The sequence below is a fragment of the Panthera pardus genome, unplaced genomic scaffold (genome assembly GCF_024362965.1).
Source record: "Panthera pardus isolate Hobbes unplaced genomic scaffold, ASM2436296v1 HiC_scaffold_17, whole genome shotgun sequence".
NCBI lineage: Eukaryota > Metazoa > Chordata > Mammalia > Carnivora > Felidae > Panthera > Panthera pardus.
In genome coordinates, this window is record NW_026526732.1 from 2895929 (window position 1) to 2910468 (window position 14540).

The following is a 14540-nucleotide window of genomic DNA, read 5'->3' on the forward strand; positions in this document are numbered from 1 at the left end:
GCCGGTCCCCAGGTTGGCCCAGAGGCCCACGGATGACCAGGGAAAACAGTGTTTGGGATGTATACGAGCAGTGTGGCTGTGCGACCCGGGGACGGGGAGGAGGCCACCAGATTCCTGCCCCTGCCCCTCCTGGCCGCCTCCCTCTCTGCCCATCCCTAATTCCACCATCAGGAAACAGAACTGGGTTCACGTAAGGACCCACAGGTACTAAGAGTCAAAGCTTCCTTGTACTTAACAGTCGTACAGGCTGAGCATGAGGGTTTTAAGGGATGTGGTGATCTTCGTATTAAAGACATTTGTCACGCACAAAATCCTTCTGCCTAGTCGCAAAACTTAACGTGAGCCAAGATATACATGGAGTTGGACATTTTTACATCTACGTCTAGAAACTTGACTTTTCTTTAGCTTGTGTGTTCACACAGCTCAGACACAGACACCGCCCAGCCTGGGGCGTCCTGTCCCCAGATGGTCCTTCCTCTCCCTTCCTCGTGCCCCATCACTCCGCCATCCTCCCCGACAGCACTACGCTGGGGGCCCTCCGTGCTCCCGTGCCCTCAGCGCACACCAGACTTCTCGGCTGGCGTGAGGCACGGCCTGTGCGTCCCAAGCCCAGCTTCTGTGCGTCCAGGCCACCACACCACATGCCTCACCTCTGTGTCCGACGCCCAGGGTTCTGGGCACCCTGTCTGGGTCCTCTTGGCACTTTGACACATGGCCGCTATAAATCCGTCATGTTGCGAATACCCACGGGGAGTGTCTCCCCAACACAGGCACTTGGGCACCGCCCCGTCGGACCCCATCACGGAGAGCAGCGCCCACGCTCGGGGAGCTCCGTGACCTGTGGGGGTGACACGGCTGTGGGCTCTCACCTCAACCTCCTCCCGGGGTCCCCTGCCCTTCCTCGTCCCAAGGCTCTAGGAGAGCTCTGGAGTTTGGAGAATATCGCACGGGCGTCGGTCCTTTGCTTTTCCCGAGGAGACCTGGTTCCAGCAGCATCTGGCGTCATTGACGCAGCAGGAACCGGGAGCACTTGGCTCCGGGCATTTCTCACTGAGTTGGCGGGATCATCCGGTCATTTGGGTTGAAAAGACTCCACAGTCAGGGGCTCTTTGCAGCCGGGGAAGCAAACGGGTCCAGGACTGTTGTGCTCGGCGGCAGGAAGCGGGAGGGGGCGTCACCGTGATAACAGGGTCTCATGGCACTGAGTTTACAAGGCGCCTCCCTTCCTTCTCATCCCATCTGAACCAAAAAAATCATTAAGTTATGTGGGAAAGATCTCATTCTTTCTGTTTATAGAAGTGGAAACGAAGGCTCAAAGAGCTTGAGTGATTAAGATCATATAATTGTTCTAAAAACCACATTCTCATGTAGACCTGCCCACCAATCCCTTTAGCCCCCAGCGGTAACCAGCTTGCAGCCAGATGTGACGATGCCTGTTTTCCTTTGGGCAGCACCAGGAGCGACTTCCAAATTCCCACTTGCAAAGAGAGATGGGTCTAGGGTGGCATTGGTGTCGCGCCTGAGCTCGGACTCGGGAGGAGATCGGTTTAGGGCATGCCGTGTGTATACGGTGCCCTCCACCGGCTTCGTTAAAGGGCGGGTAGGACCGCCAAGGGAGCACCGCCAGGAAAGGTCTGCACACTGCAGGGGTCGCCGCCCGTCCCCTGCACGTCCTCACTGAGGGGCTACCCCCAGACCGTCTGATGGCCACAAGTGCCCTCCAGGCTCGGACGAAGACGCCTGCATGGATGGTGGAGGCCCTCGTCCTCGAACAAAATTGTCTGAAGTTAGGTCCTTGAGGCTGGAAAAGAACTTGAGCGGTAGTGGTGGTCTCCATGGCAACAGTAAATCGCTAACATCTCCACACTAGCCTGGAACTCCGTTTTCAGGAGGACGTTGGGATTGTGCTTTGTGGGTGCTTTGTAGACATCGGAATGCTCCGAGGTCGTAAGGGAGAGGCCCTTAAGATTTTTCTCTCATTTCTTAGCCACTCACACCGAGCGTGCGTAGATGTTCACACGCAGGTGTCTGTGTAAATTGTTCAGCACATACAGCTGACTCGGGCTCAGGAGCTACCCTGGGAAAGGAAATGAACACCTGCACCTCTGCCCTCAAAGGACCAGGTCATGTAGCCTTCAAGTGCTCAGAGCAGGGGTGATGCACAGTGGGTGCTGAGGGTTGTGGACTAGTCTGTGCTCTGTGCCCTCCGACACACATACACACAAACTTATACACCCCTGCTGAGGGGCACCTGGGTGGCTCAGTCGGTTAAGCATCCGACTTCAGCTCAGGTCATGATCTCACGGTCCGTGGGTTCGAGCCCCGTGTCGGGCTCTGTGCTGGCAGCTCGAAGCCTGGAGCCTGCTTCGGATTCTGTGTCTCCTTCTGTCTCTGCCCCTCCCCCACGCACGCTCTGTCTCTCTCTATCAAAAAATGAATAAATGTTAAAAAAAAATTAAAACAAAAACCACACCTGCTGAGCCCAGGCCAGCCCTGCCCCACCCCGGGTACGGCCACCATCCCAAACATCCCATTTCGTTGTAGGATTTGTCCTTGTCCGTTTTCACATTAAGATGTAACTTGCCCTTGATTTCTTTTTTAAGAATGTTGTTCAGCCAAACGAACTTGAATTGTAGGTTTCCTGCTATGAAGTGTGTCCCTTACGGAGAACCTTCTCGTTCCGCCGCTCCCGGCATCGTTTGGGTGCCTTCCGTGGTGTCGTGTCTGTGCCGCAGGGCTGGCCACTCTCTTGAGGCTCGTCAGATGTCCCTTCAGACAGGGCTTTCTACCCTAGCACTGTTGAGGTTTGGGGCTGGACAGTTCTTTGGGTGGAGGCTGTTCTATGCATTATAGGATGTTAAGCAGCATTCCTTGCTACTCAGTAGACGTCACGGGCACCTACACCCCCAACCTCCCCAGCTTGACCATCAACCTGTCCCCAGACATTGGGAGATCCCCCCCTACGGGAACAGCCTCCCCCATTGAGAACCACTGCTGTAGAAACGTCAAAATATTTATCCTTCTGTACATTTCCACAGCCTGCCCTGGTGCCGACCTGTGAATGGACCTCTTGGGGAACCACCAGCACGTGTCCTGGTGTGTGGGACCCCACGGCCGATGATGGCTTATATCAGTTTGCCCTGGAAACCTTGGTCAGTCTCAGTATTGTTGAACACCAGAGCAAAACTCTGACTGCATATAATGTCCCAGGAAAGCACATCAGTAAGGCCCTGATTTCCTGGGATCCTTAAATACAGAGAAAGTGCTGAGCGGCTTTGTTGAGAACAGTAATACCGAAAACTGAAATGATCTCCTTTCTCCACGTGTGACAGAGAGGTAACCTGTAAGGGGGCTGGAAGTGGTGAAAATAGACTCGTGTGGGGTTCATCACGATCACCACCACCAGCATTGTCTTCATCACCAAGAAGCATTTAGTGGACACCCACGTTTGCCGCTGTGTTACATGCTCATGAATAGTGCGTGACCTCCCGCTGTGTTGCAAGGGGAAGAACAGGGGAAGGAGGGAGAGAAACACAAAGGCTGTGGATCCCCCTGGGGTCGTAGTCAAAGCGAAGAAGGAATCACCAGGCGAATGCTGCAAGTTGCTGGTTGACCCACAATAAAGGGTTCTATGAGGCACAGATGTTCGGGATGGGCCCCGATTTTGTAGCAATGAGTTCTCAAAGGCTTTTCCTTGCCATGGAATTTCATTCCTGAAGGAAGAAAGGAGAGAGAAAGAAGGGTAGAAGCAAAATAGGAAGGGGGTTTTCTTTGCTAATAGGATTCTATTTTAAGAGATACTTTGATTTCTACGATCAACGTATAAACTTTCATCTAGTTTTGTCAGATGAATGGCTCATCTGCCAGAGCGTTCTACCCTTCCATTTAATTATATTTGTCTATTTTTGGATCATCTTCTGGACTCTCTGACTCTCCGTTTTTATGGCTTGTAGATTGATTGATTGCCTGCAGTCTGTTCTGTGTGTTTTCACCGAATGAGTGCACACGGGAGGGACAGCAGGTGTTAGCACAGAGGAATGCTTCACACATCTCAACAGGAAGGAACTCTTAACATTTCTTTTCAGATTTTACCTTCAAAAAGCAAACCAAGAGTATTAATAAGGCCTTAACTACACTCATTGCTTTCGGTTGGTTAATTCCACTCCCGGCAGGCTGTCATAAGGGTAACTCCATGGGGTAGGAAAGCTTTTAGGTACATTTCGGCATTACTTATAATAGCAGGAAATTGGAAACGTTCTAAGTGTCCAACAACAAATAAACGTGTTTGGCATATCCACACATAAAGTGATGTTATGAAGATTTTCCAATAAGCATTGGAAGCCTTTATATTGTTCTAGGAAAGGTTGGTATATAAAACCTTACCTGTGTTTTTAAAAAACACAGCTTCAAGAAAGTAGTAGACGGAAATAACAAATATTAATTGTGGCTCTCCCCGGATAATGGGATTGTGGGTGATTATTTCGGTCTTTCTACTCCGATGTCGTTCTCGAGTTGTTCCTAATGCGGAGGAGAGATACCGCGGGATAAATTTTAAAGGAACAGAGACATGCAAAGTAAGATCATACCAACACCCGCCCCGAGGCGTTTCCTTATACAGTTTACCCGTGAACCGCACAGGGCTAAGGGGCACTGACCTCTGAAGGTAGTTGAAAATCCACATACAACTTCGACTCCCCTCAAAATTAACTAACAATAGCTTAGTGTTGACCAGAAGTCTCACAATAACATAAGCGGTAGATTGACAAATATTTCGTGCATTATATGTGTTACGTACTGTATCCTCACCGTAAAGTAAGGTGAAGAAATGTTGTTAAGAGAAAATCATAAGAGAAAACACGCCTGTGGTGTATGTAGCACTGTATTTACCAAAACATGACCTGCACGGAAGTGGATTATTTCACACCCGTGTCGTTCACACCTGTGCTGTTCACACCCATATTGTTCACAACTGTGTCGCTCATACCCATGAGTCACAGCTGTGTTGTTCCCGGCGGTGTCGATCTCACCCATGGCGTTCACACCCGTGTCATTCACAGCCATGTTGTCCACGCCTGCGTTGTTCACACTTGTGTCGTTCACGCCGGTGCTCTGTTCACACCTGTGCTCACACCCGTGTCACCCACACCCGTGTTGTTCACACCCGTGTTCGCGCCTGTGCTGTTCACACCTGTGTTCAAGGCTCAAGTGTAATTGACAAGGACGTGAAGATGCGGACTGGGACGGATACTGTAGCCTCTGTCAGATTCAGCGTCCCATTTTCAAGGACAGGGTTTGGTGGCACGCCTGCCCTCGTTCTTTCTCAGAAGGGGGCAGGTGCGCACCTCGTCCAGGTCGTACCCTGCGGGTCCAGGCCACCCTTCCAAGCCCGTGCAGTCCGGGCTTTCCCGTGCTCGGGACAGGCGGGCCCTCAATTCTGTCTGCGTCCCGGAGGCCGTCCCGGCAGAGGTCGGCTTGTTATTTTCAGTGTGGCCCTGTTGGAGACATTCCTGGCGCCATGCTGTTCTCACTGGACGTTCTTAACGGACCGAAGTCACTCTGCCCCGGCCGCCTCCACAGCACCCACCAGAGAAGGACGGGAACGGGGTCCTCCACCGGCCCCGCGGAAGGGGGACGGCCCCGCCTCCATCCCCTTGCCGTCCCCTTCCCCAGCGTGTCTCGTCTCCACGGCGCTCGGCCGGCCTCTCCTACCATGGCCGGGGTACGTCCTGGGTTGCTGGCTTGTGCGCCTCCCCGCCCAACTTCGAGCGCCGTGAGGCCGCTCTGCTCTCTGATGGGCACCAAGCGTGTCGGCCAGCGCCTCCGCCGGATTGATTGGGATTTTGAAAGGACACGTGAACTTTGGCTGCATTTTGCCCACCTGGGGGTCTCTGCCGGTAAATCCAGTCACTCTGAACACTCACCCTCCTTGTTCTGTGTTGCTCTGCAGTTCGAGATGCTCACAGGATCGCTGCCGTTCCAGGGGAAGGACAGGAAGGAGACCATGGCCCTCATCCTCAAGTGAGTAGGAAACACCCACCCTTGGGGACCTATCCAGTATGCCCAGCACCTTCCAAAGCAAGAGCTCCGGTCTTGGAAGCCCGGGTTGTTAAGTAGGCATCAGCAACAACCATGATATGCATACTTGGTGTTTTCGCTGCAGGGGAGACGCTGACGGGGATCCCCGAGTGACCCTGGTGAAGCGCAGATAACGTTTTCCATCAGCGAAATCGCGTGTGGTGTCAGCGGCAGGGAGTGTGGTGATCAGGGACCTTCCGAAACAAAGTACAGATTCGGAAGGGCAGAGGACTTCGGGGCTCCAGAGAGCACAAGAGCGGGGGTTCCTTTCTTTCTCTGCCTCTTGACCCCGTTCGTTCAGGTCCCTGAGCTCTCCTGCCTCACGTTGGCAAGGAATCACGTTGCCCACGTGACTGGACAGATGCACAATTTTCTGTTCAGTTCTCCCAAAGAATCAATTACCGTGCAAGTGGCTGTTGCTCTTAGCGTCCCGGAAAGACGTGTAAACCCAGTGCCGGCCCTGCGATGACACCTTAAACATGAGCAGGCTCCGTGTAAGCACGATGTCAGAAGGGAGAGCTCCAGGAGGAGAAGACAGGAGCGTGGATGGGGGTAGAGAGGCGGCTGGAAACAGGTGGCCCCTCTCTCCAAACTAATGTCCCTCTGCTGCACGAGGGCGTAGAGAAGCCGTAAAGCTGCTGGTCCTCGTGACCCGCTCTCGCAAACCCTGCAGGTGGACACGACACTTTTATAAAAGCAGGAGGCGCCTAAAAAGCTTAAGTTTTTGACGGTTGCGCCATTGTATAAGTGGGAGGAGAGAAAGGAGTGGAGGAAAGCCCACAGAGAGGATTTGACCAGTGTCTTCCTCTGTTGTGGGCGACAGATCTGTGGCTGCGGTCTGCTATTTTTGCACTGCTTACCTCTGTGACTTTTAATTTGAAGGGGGAACACGAGCTGTACTTTCTCTAAAACGAGAATAATTCCCTCCGGCTAATCCTGTGTGTGGACTTGTTGCTTGGGAGTGGCTGAGCATTTCTTAAAGTCAACACCAAGCTGTGGTCCCATGGCTCCCAGGACACAATCTGGGGACCCCGGGGACTGAGAGCCTCCTGGGGGCTTACAGGCTCCTCCTTTCCTGGATTTTTTTTCTTCTTTTGCAGTCATTTGGGTCAATTAGATTACTGGGTTTTATTTTATTTTCATTTTATGTTTTTCATCACAGTAGGTTGATAAGTGTACATTAACTTTTTGAGGAACCTCCACACCGTTTTCCAGAGCGGCTGCACCAGTCTGCATTCCCACCAACAGTGCCAGAGGGTTCCTCTTTCTCCGTATCCTCGCCAACCTCTGTTGCTGCCTGAGTTGTTGATGTTAGCCATTCTGACAGGCGTGAGGTGGTATCTCATTGTAGTTTTGATCTGTATTTCCCTGATGATGCGTGATGTGGGGCATCTTTTCACGTATCTGTTGGCCATCTGAAGGTCTTCTTTGGAAAAAATTCTATTCATGTCTTCTGCCCATTTTTTAGTTGGATTATTTGGTTTTGGGATGAGGAGTTGTGTCCGTTCTTTATGTATTTTGGATACTAACCCTTTATCCGATACGTCATCTGCAAATATCTTCTCCCATTCCGTCGGTTTTTTTTTTTTTAGTTTTGTTGATCGTTTCCTTCGCTCTGCAGAAGCTGTTTATTTTGATGTGTCTCCAATAGTTCATTTTTGCTTTTATTTGCCTTGTCTCCGGAGACATACCTGGAAAAATGTTGGTAGGGCTGATGTCAGAGATGTTGCTGCCTGTGTTCTCTAGGACTTTTATGGTTTCGGGTCTCACATTTAGGTCTCTCATCGATTTTGAGTTTATTTGTGTGTGTGGTTATGAAAGTGGTCCAGGTCTATTGTTCTGCATCTCGCTGCCCAGTTTTCCCAGCACCACTTGCTGAAGAGACCGTCTGTTTCCCACTGGATATTCTTTTCTGCTTTATTGAAGATGAGTTGACTATGTATTTCTGGGTTTATTTCTGGGTTCTCCATTCCATTGATCTGTGTCTGTGTTTGTGCCCGTCCCATACTGTCTTGATTAGTACAGCTTTGTAATGTAGCTTGAAGTCTGGAATTGTGATGCCTCCAGCCTTGGTTTTCTTTTTCAGGATTGCTTTGGCTATTTGAGGTCTTTTGTGGTTCCATCCAAAGTTTAGGATTGTTTGTGCTAGCTCTGCGAAGTCCCAGATTTTCTTCCTGGTCCTGCAACAGATCGAACACAGAGGTAGATAAGCATATCTGCCTTTCTCTCCTCTCACCCAGAAGAGATTCCCGAACTGTAAACAATATCACTCTTCTAGCCAAACCTTTTGTTGTTATTTTGGAAAACGTGGTTTGTAGTATAGTAACGTAGTAAAACATCATTTAAAACGTTACTTATGTTAATGGGATTCTTAGTGTTTCTTTTTAATTAGTTGCATTAGTTTTGAAGCGAATTATTCAATTGCTATGGTAAAGATTTCTCTCCTCGAACCCACGTAAACAGAAGTTCTTTGATGACCGCCGTGACTTCTAGGGCGCAGAAGGGCCCTAAGGCCAGAGAGTTTGGGTGCTGCTGCTCTGGGTCACGTCGGTTTGATCTGTTCATGCTGACTGAGCAGGATCGCAAAGTGCTGGAGAAAACTCTGGCCGTCCTTCTCATCCTAAACTACAACTCCGTTTTCAGAGCCAAGCTGGGCATGCCACAGTTCCTCAGCACCGAAGCCCAGAGCCTGCTGAGAGCCCTCTTCAAACGGAACCCGTGCAACCGTCTGGGTAAGAGCCCGCATGCGCCCCGGGACCGCAAGGGCCACCCGCCCGCCCACCTCTACTGCCTGCCTGCACGTTTTGCCAGGTTCACTGAGAGCAAGGGGCCTGAGTCGGGTGTGCAAATGCCCTCTCGCGTCCAAACTACAAGGACTTCGAAGACACAGTCTCTGGCCAAGGGTTATTAGCTATTTCCCAAAAGGCACTGTTTCTGCACAAAGGGGTGGAACTTGTTTCTACTCGTTTTACGTTTAGAGCCCCGCAAACCTAGCACAGGACGGCTGAAAGCTGCCTCTTGTCCAGTCCCCCTTAAGTTAATACATCCTAACGTGTGTGAAACTCGAGATTTACGTGAATGTTCGCCAAGCGCTAATCCACTTTCAGAATCTCTCTCCGCGAAAGGTTTCCCCCGGCTGCCTCTCGGTGGACTCCTCCTCCTGCAGACGCACGGGTTGCCTAGGACTCCCGCGAGAAACACAGCTGCCGAATCCTCTTTGCCCGCTTGCCGCTTTCCATCCCTCGTTGTCACGGGCACCTGCGTGCGTGCTGAGCGTAGTGACGCGTGGTCAGCGGTCAGCAGTGCGGTGGGGCCGTCGGGCGGGAGGAGGTGCCCGGCCCGGTGCCCACTACGGGGGGAGCTGGAGAGCAAGGACACGAGCAGGCCCCGTCCTGGTGCCCGCATAGCGCCAGGCCCTGCTGTCCACAGAGGTGATGGAACGACGTATTAACACTCGGCAAAACCCACCAATGTTTTAAACCGTTTATGTTGCTCTATCAGGAGATGTTACTTCTAGAAGTCCATCCAGCCTGTAAGCTGCATGTATAAAAAATGCTTGTTTAGCAACGACCTAGAAATAAGGCATATGTCCAACAGTAAGGGCACCGTCAAGTAAATTACGGCACGTCGTCCCAGACCTACAGGGCAGCCGTTTAAATGGGGTATGCTGTCCCCAGGTGTCCCCGCGATGGCACCAGTGACCTCTCAACTGGGTAATTCTCTCTCGTGGAGGACCATCTTGCACTGCAGGATGTTCAGCGGCATCCCCGGCCCCTCCCTGGATGCCTCCCTCCCCCTGCCGTAGCAAGTACAACCGTCTCTAGCCTTGACCCTGGGCACAGCCCCCCGGTGAGACCCTGATTCTGTAAACCCGGCTAGAGAGATGCCCAGCATCTATCTAGTTGCAGAGATGAGCTGCTACAGAGTCCAAAGGCATCCCATGGTGGAGCCCGTACCCAGTTAACAGCAGAGGCGGCCTCTGCAAGGGGGTGTGGGGAGACCCACGTGAGCCCCGGCCCCGAACACCCACCTTGCACAAGCCGCGGGATGGTGTCTGTTAAACGGCTGTGGTCGGATGACTTTGACTCAAACCAGCCAGCGTGATAACTGTGCACCTCTTAGGGGCTGCACCAAATAGGGGCCCAGAGGCCGGACCCTAAAGGCGGGGCCTGCTCACTGGGCCACAGGCACTTCCCTGGAGGCAAGGCCGAGGCCCTCCCCGGAGAGCAGCTCTGGTCACTGAGCCACCAGGTGCCAGTGGGCAGGGCAGGGAGCCTTGAGGTCCAGGATGGGGCGCACCCCGGCCTCCACGGTGGGTTTTACACTGCGCTGACAATCAGGGGCTGTCGTGGTGTCTGTGCGTCCAGCTCGTGATCTGGAGGAACCCTCCAGGGCTAAACAGAATCTCCTCCACCTTGTTTCGGGCAGTGAAGTCCCAGACGGGACCTAAAGACTCTGGCCAAGAATCGTCAGGACCCCTCCTTGTCCTGGCTCTGACCGAGGCAGGGCCGGGGCCCTCGATTCTGAGCCATGCACCAGGCCCTTCCGTTAGGAACCGGGCTTGCCCGCTCCCCGGCCGCGTGTGCCTGCACAGGCAGGCTCGGGAGGGCGGGAAAGGCTTGCCTCTCTCTCCGCCTTGGCGGTCTCCCCTACACGGCACGGGGCTGCCACAGACAAGGCCCTCACGTCACCATGGAGCCACCCAGCCCTGCGGGTGAGGGCCACGGAGGCAGCGGGAGAACGCAGCACCAGGAACGCAGATGGGGAGTCGAGGGCCCGCGTCTGACCCTTCGTCCTGGAACTGCTGTCTCGTTGCAATTTTGCCAAACCCCGTGTGGCCTGGCCCGGGCGCCTCCGCGAGAGAGCAGACGCTCACATCCGTCCCCGTGGCCTCTGGGGAGGAGGTAGGCAGCACCTGGTAATTGCAAGAGGTGTTTTAAGACCTAGAAGCAAACAGTAAATGCGTCCCTCCGTTGGGTGTGTTCACTCCCTCCAGTTCATCCCTGAGCATCGCACAAAGATCGTGACCGTTTGCCTGTTTCTGATCTGACTTTCCTGATCATGAATCAATTGCTTACCTCCCCTGAACGTCTCCGTCCGTGTGCGCGTGACCCAGAAGGAATCCTTCCCCGTCCAAAGCCAACCTGCGCTGCAGCCTGGCCCGTCTTACCCCGCAGAACGCACCTGCCTCAGAGTCTGGGGCGCACATAAACATCTCGCCGGCCATTTCCACTCATTTCTGGGCCCCCCGAGCCCACCCGGTCAGAGCCCCTGTGTTGTTCTGCCCGTCTTCAGATGCCTGGTCCTGACACCTGGGCACACCTCTATTCTGATTCTGTGTCTCCTTCCCGAGTGCTCTACCCTGACCGGTGTGGGCACAGCCTCTCCGCACAGCCCGGAGGCAGGCTGGGGGCAGCTCCAGCACTCCTCTGCCCAGCTCACTCCTCTTCTGGGGCCTCGGCCCTCCCGGGGAGGACGGTGGTGTGCATGGGGCACTGCCCTAAGAGAATTATTATCTCATTGAAATCCTCACAGCAGTGCTTCCCGGTAGGGAAAGGAGGGTATTCACAGAACGCCTGAGTCACTTACAGTTGTTTAACTGTCGTTTTTCACACTGCCGTTTGTTTTTCTCGAAGTAACGACTCACGTGGCAGTAACGGGTTGTAAGCATTGGCTCGGCAGCTGGTTAGCGAAAGCCCAGATCTACCCGTCTTCTAGGTTTACCGTCCCTAGTGCATTGTTTTTCCATCCTCGTGAGTGGTGCCTTGTGGTCACAAAGTGGCCGCCACAGCCCCAGGCGTCACATTCAGTTGAAGGGAGGAAATGGATAAAAAAAAGCTGCCTCTGTCCCTTTTATCAGGAAGGCAAAGCTTTCCCCAAACCTTGGGACTTCCCTGTGCTTCTTGTGGACAAGGAACCGTCACATGGCACTTCTAGCTAAAAGGAAGGTAGGAAGACAAGTATCGGGATACAAGGAATAGGGGATTGGGAATGGTTGTCTTATTTGCCAGCCTCAAGGTCAACTGAGGAGGTATTCAGGAAAGGGTGAGCGGACTTGAGGGAGGCCCTGTGCCTGGCCTGCCCCCCCGCATTTCTCATTCCTCTTGGGCAGATCTTAGGGACCCGTTAGTTACGAAGGAGAGGAACTCTACAGTATGTAATCCAGGCTTGCTGGAACGTGGAGAATGGCAGGGGTGAGCCTAGAGAAGGGGAGCTCCTGAGGAGCCCCGGGTGGCAGCACCAGGCACAGGGGCAGAGGGCCGGGACCGCATCCTCTCCGGACCGGTTTCCCTCTCTGGGAACGGAGCGTGATGGCAGTAACTATCTCCAGTGTGGTCGGACGGACTGGCAGGGCCAGAGTAGTGCCCGACCCACAGCACACACTGTAACGTGTCCGACAGATCTGTGAGAAGGCAGAGATCGTCGGCGCACAGAGACCCGTGGCGGAGCCCGTGTCGGGACCTCTTGGCCACGTTGCTTCCCCCTGATCGGACCCTTTTCTTTCTCCGCCGCCTGGTTGTGGGACAGGGCAGAGCAAGGTTGTCCGATGCACAAGGACCGGTAACCTAGCTCTGGCAAAAAAGCAGAAAAAAAAGTCATTTTATGGGATGCGTTTAAAAGATACAGTTAAACATTTTCCTGAGATCGTTGCAAAAAAAAAGGAAGATTGAATGTCTGCCTTCCACGACAGGACAGCATTCGGGTGACTTACCTCGTCCTGAATTTGAACGAGAAAGAGAGCAGAGCCTCTCCAGTCACGAAGAAGAGTTGCCCCCAGAGGACTCTCTATGCAGTGCTCCAACAGTAATTGTGCTGATGGCTGAAACTCTTCTTTCAAGACCAAGTCTGTGCCGCACAGATCTGTCCAGTCTCTGCCTCGTCGCTGTCGGGTACACGGGGCACGTGCGGAAATCACACACTTCCTAAGGGGGCCGGGGTCGCACCTCCTCTTCCGCACAGCTGCCCTCTTGGACACACCCGAGGGAGCCTGGCTGTGAGTCTTAGCCTGCCCGACGTCTCCCCGGGGGAGACCAGGCTCAAAACAGAGAGACAAAAACGCGGGGCACGTCCGCTCGCTGAGACACACAATGTGATTCCGACCCGTCTCCTGTAGATGCTGGAGAATTCTGTCTGGAAGCCAGTCTCCTTTCGTATACCATTGCATTGGCCAGAGAGCATTTGTCACAGTGACCCGGGTGAATGCGACACGGGGAGGGGCTGTGTTCTCCCTTTGTTCTGGAAGAGAGATATCATTTTCGAAATAGTCTATTTTTTGTCTTAGCATGTAATTATGCAAAAATCATAGTTCTCTAACTCCAAATATTACTTTATCATTTAGTTTAAAAAAATTTTTTTAATGTTTTATTTATTTTTGAGACAGAGAGAGACAGAGCATGGACAGGGGAGGGGCAGAGAGAGAGGGAGACACGGAATCCGAAACAGGCTCCAGGCTCCGAGCTGTCCGCACAGAGCCCGACACGGAGCTCGAACTCACGAACTGTGAGATCGTGACCTGAGCTGAAGTTGGACGCTTCACCGACTGAGCCCCCCAGGCGCCCCTATTTTATTATTTAGTTTAAATAATTGACGAGCGAGAAAGATGGGCGTATTTAGTGTATAGATAATCGTCCGTTAGAAGATACGGGCCCATTGGAGCCCACGGAAGCATGGAAGCCAGCCGTCTGTGGCCAAAGACTGCCCTCCGGATCATGTCTAAAGGGGATCATCACTCAGTTTTCTAGGAGCTATCATCCTTCCCTTGGGAATGTTCACAACATGCGACGTCCACACTGAACATGAAGAAACTGTAGTCGGGGTCATTGCTTACATAGCTTTCCCAAGGAAGGCAACTGAATCTTTGTTTCTCTTCCAAATTTTTATCTAAGTTCTAGTTAGTTACTGTGGTATTGGTTTCGGGGGCGGAGCTTAGCGGTTTATCACTCACATACAACACCCAGTGCACATCCCAGCAAGTGCCCTCCTGGACGCCCATCCCCCACCCACCTCCCTCCGTCAGCCCTCAGTCTGTTCTCTGTTGTTAAGAGTCTCTTATGCTTTGCCTCCCTTTTTTATATTATTTTATTTTTCTTTCTCTTCCGCCATGTTCGTTTTTTTTCCTAGATTCCACGAGTGGAATCATATGCTATTTCCCTTTCTCTGACTGACTTATTTCACTTAGCAAAATACACTCTAGTTCCATCCACATCACTGCAAATGACAAGATGTCATTCTTTTCGGTGACTGAGTAATATTCCATTGTATACATAAACCACATCCTCTATCCGTTCATCAGTCGATAGAAACGTGGGCTCTTCCCGTACTTTGGCTGTTGTCGATGGCGCCGCTGTGAACATTGGGGCACATGTGGCCCTTTGCGTCCGAATTTTTGTATCCTTTGGGTAAATACCTAGTAGTGCAGTTGCTGGGTCGTAGGGTTGGTTCTGTTCTTAAAGGAGCCAACTGAA

General features: G+C 52.6%; 1 protein-coding gene across 7 annotated transcripts in view; it reads left to right on the forward strand.

Annotated features, from left to right (window-relative positions):
• The window catches only part of RPS6KA2 (ribosomal protein S6 kinase A2), a 347458-nt gene that overhangs the window by 285503 nt on the left and 47415 nt on the right, over window positions 1-14540 (forward strand). For all 7 annotated transcript variants that reach the window (XM_019412761.2, XM_053904291.1, XM_019412764.2 and 4 more), the window contains 2 exons: window positions 5948-6018; window positions 8719-8807. In XM_019412761.2, coding sequence (XP_019268306.1) covers window positions 5948-6018; window positions 8719-8807 — 160 coding nt within the window. The remainder of the gene's footprint in view (window positions 1-5947; window positions 6019-8718; window positions 8808-14540) is intronic.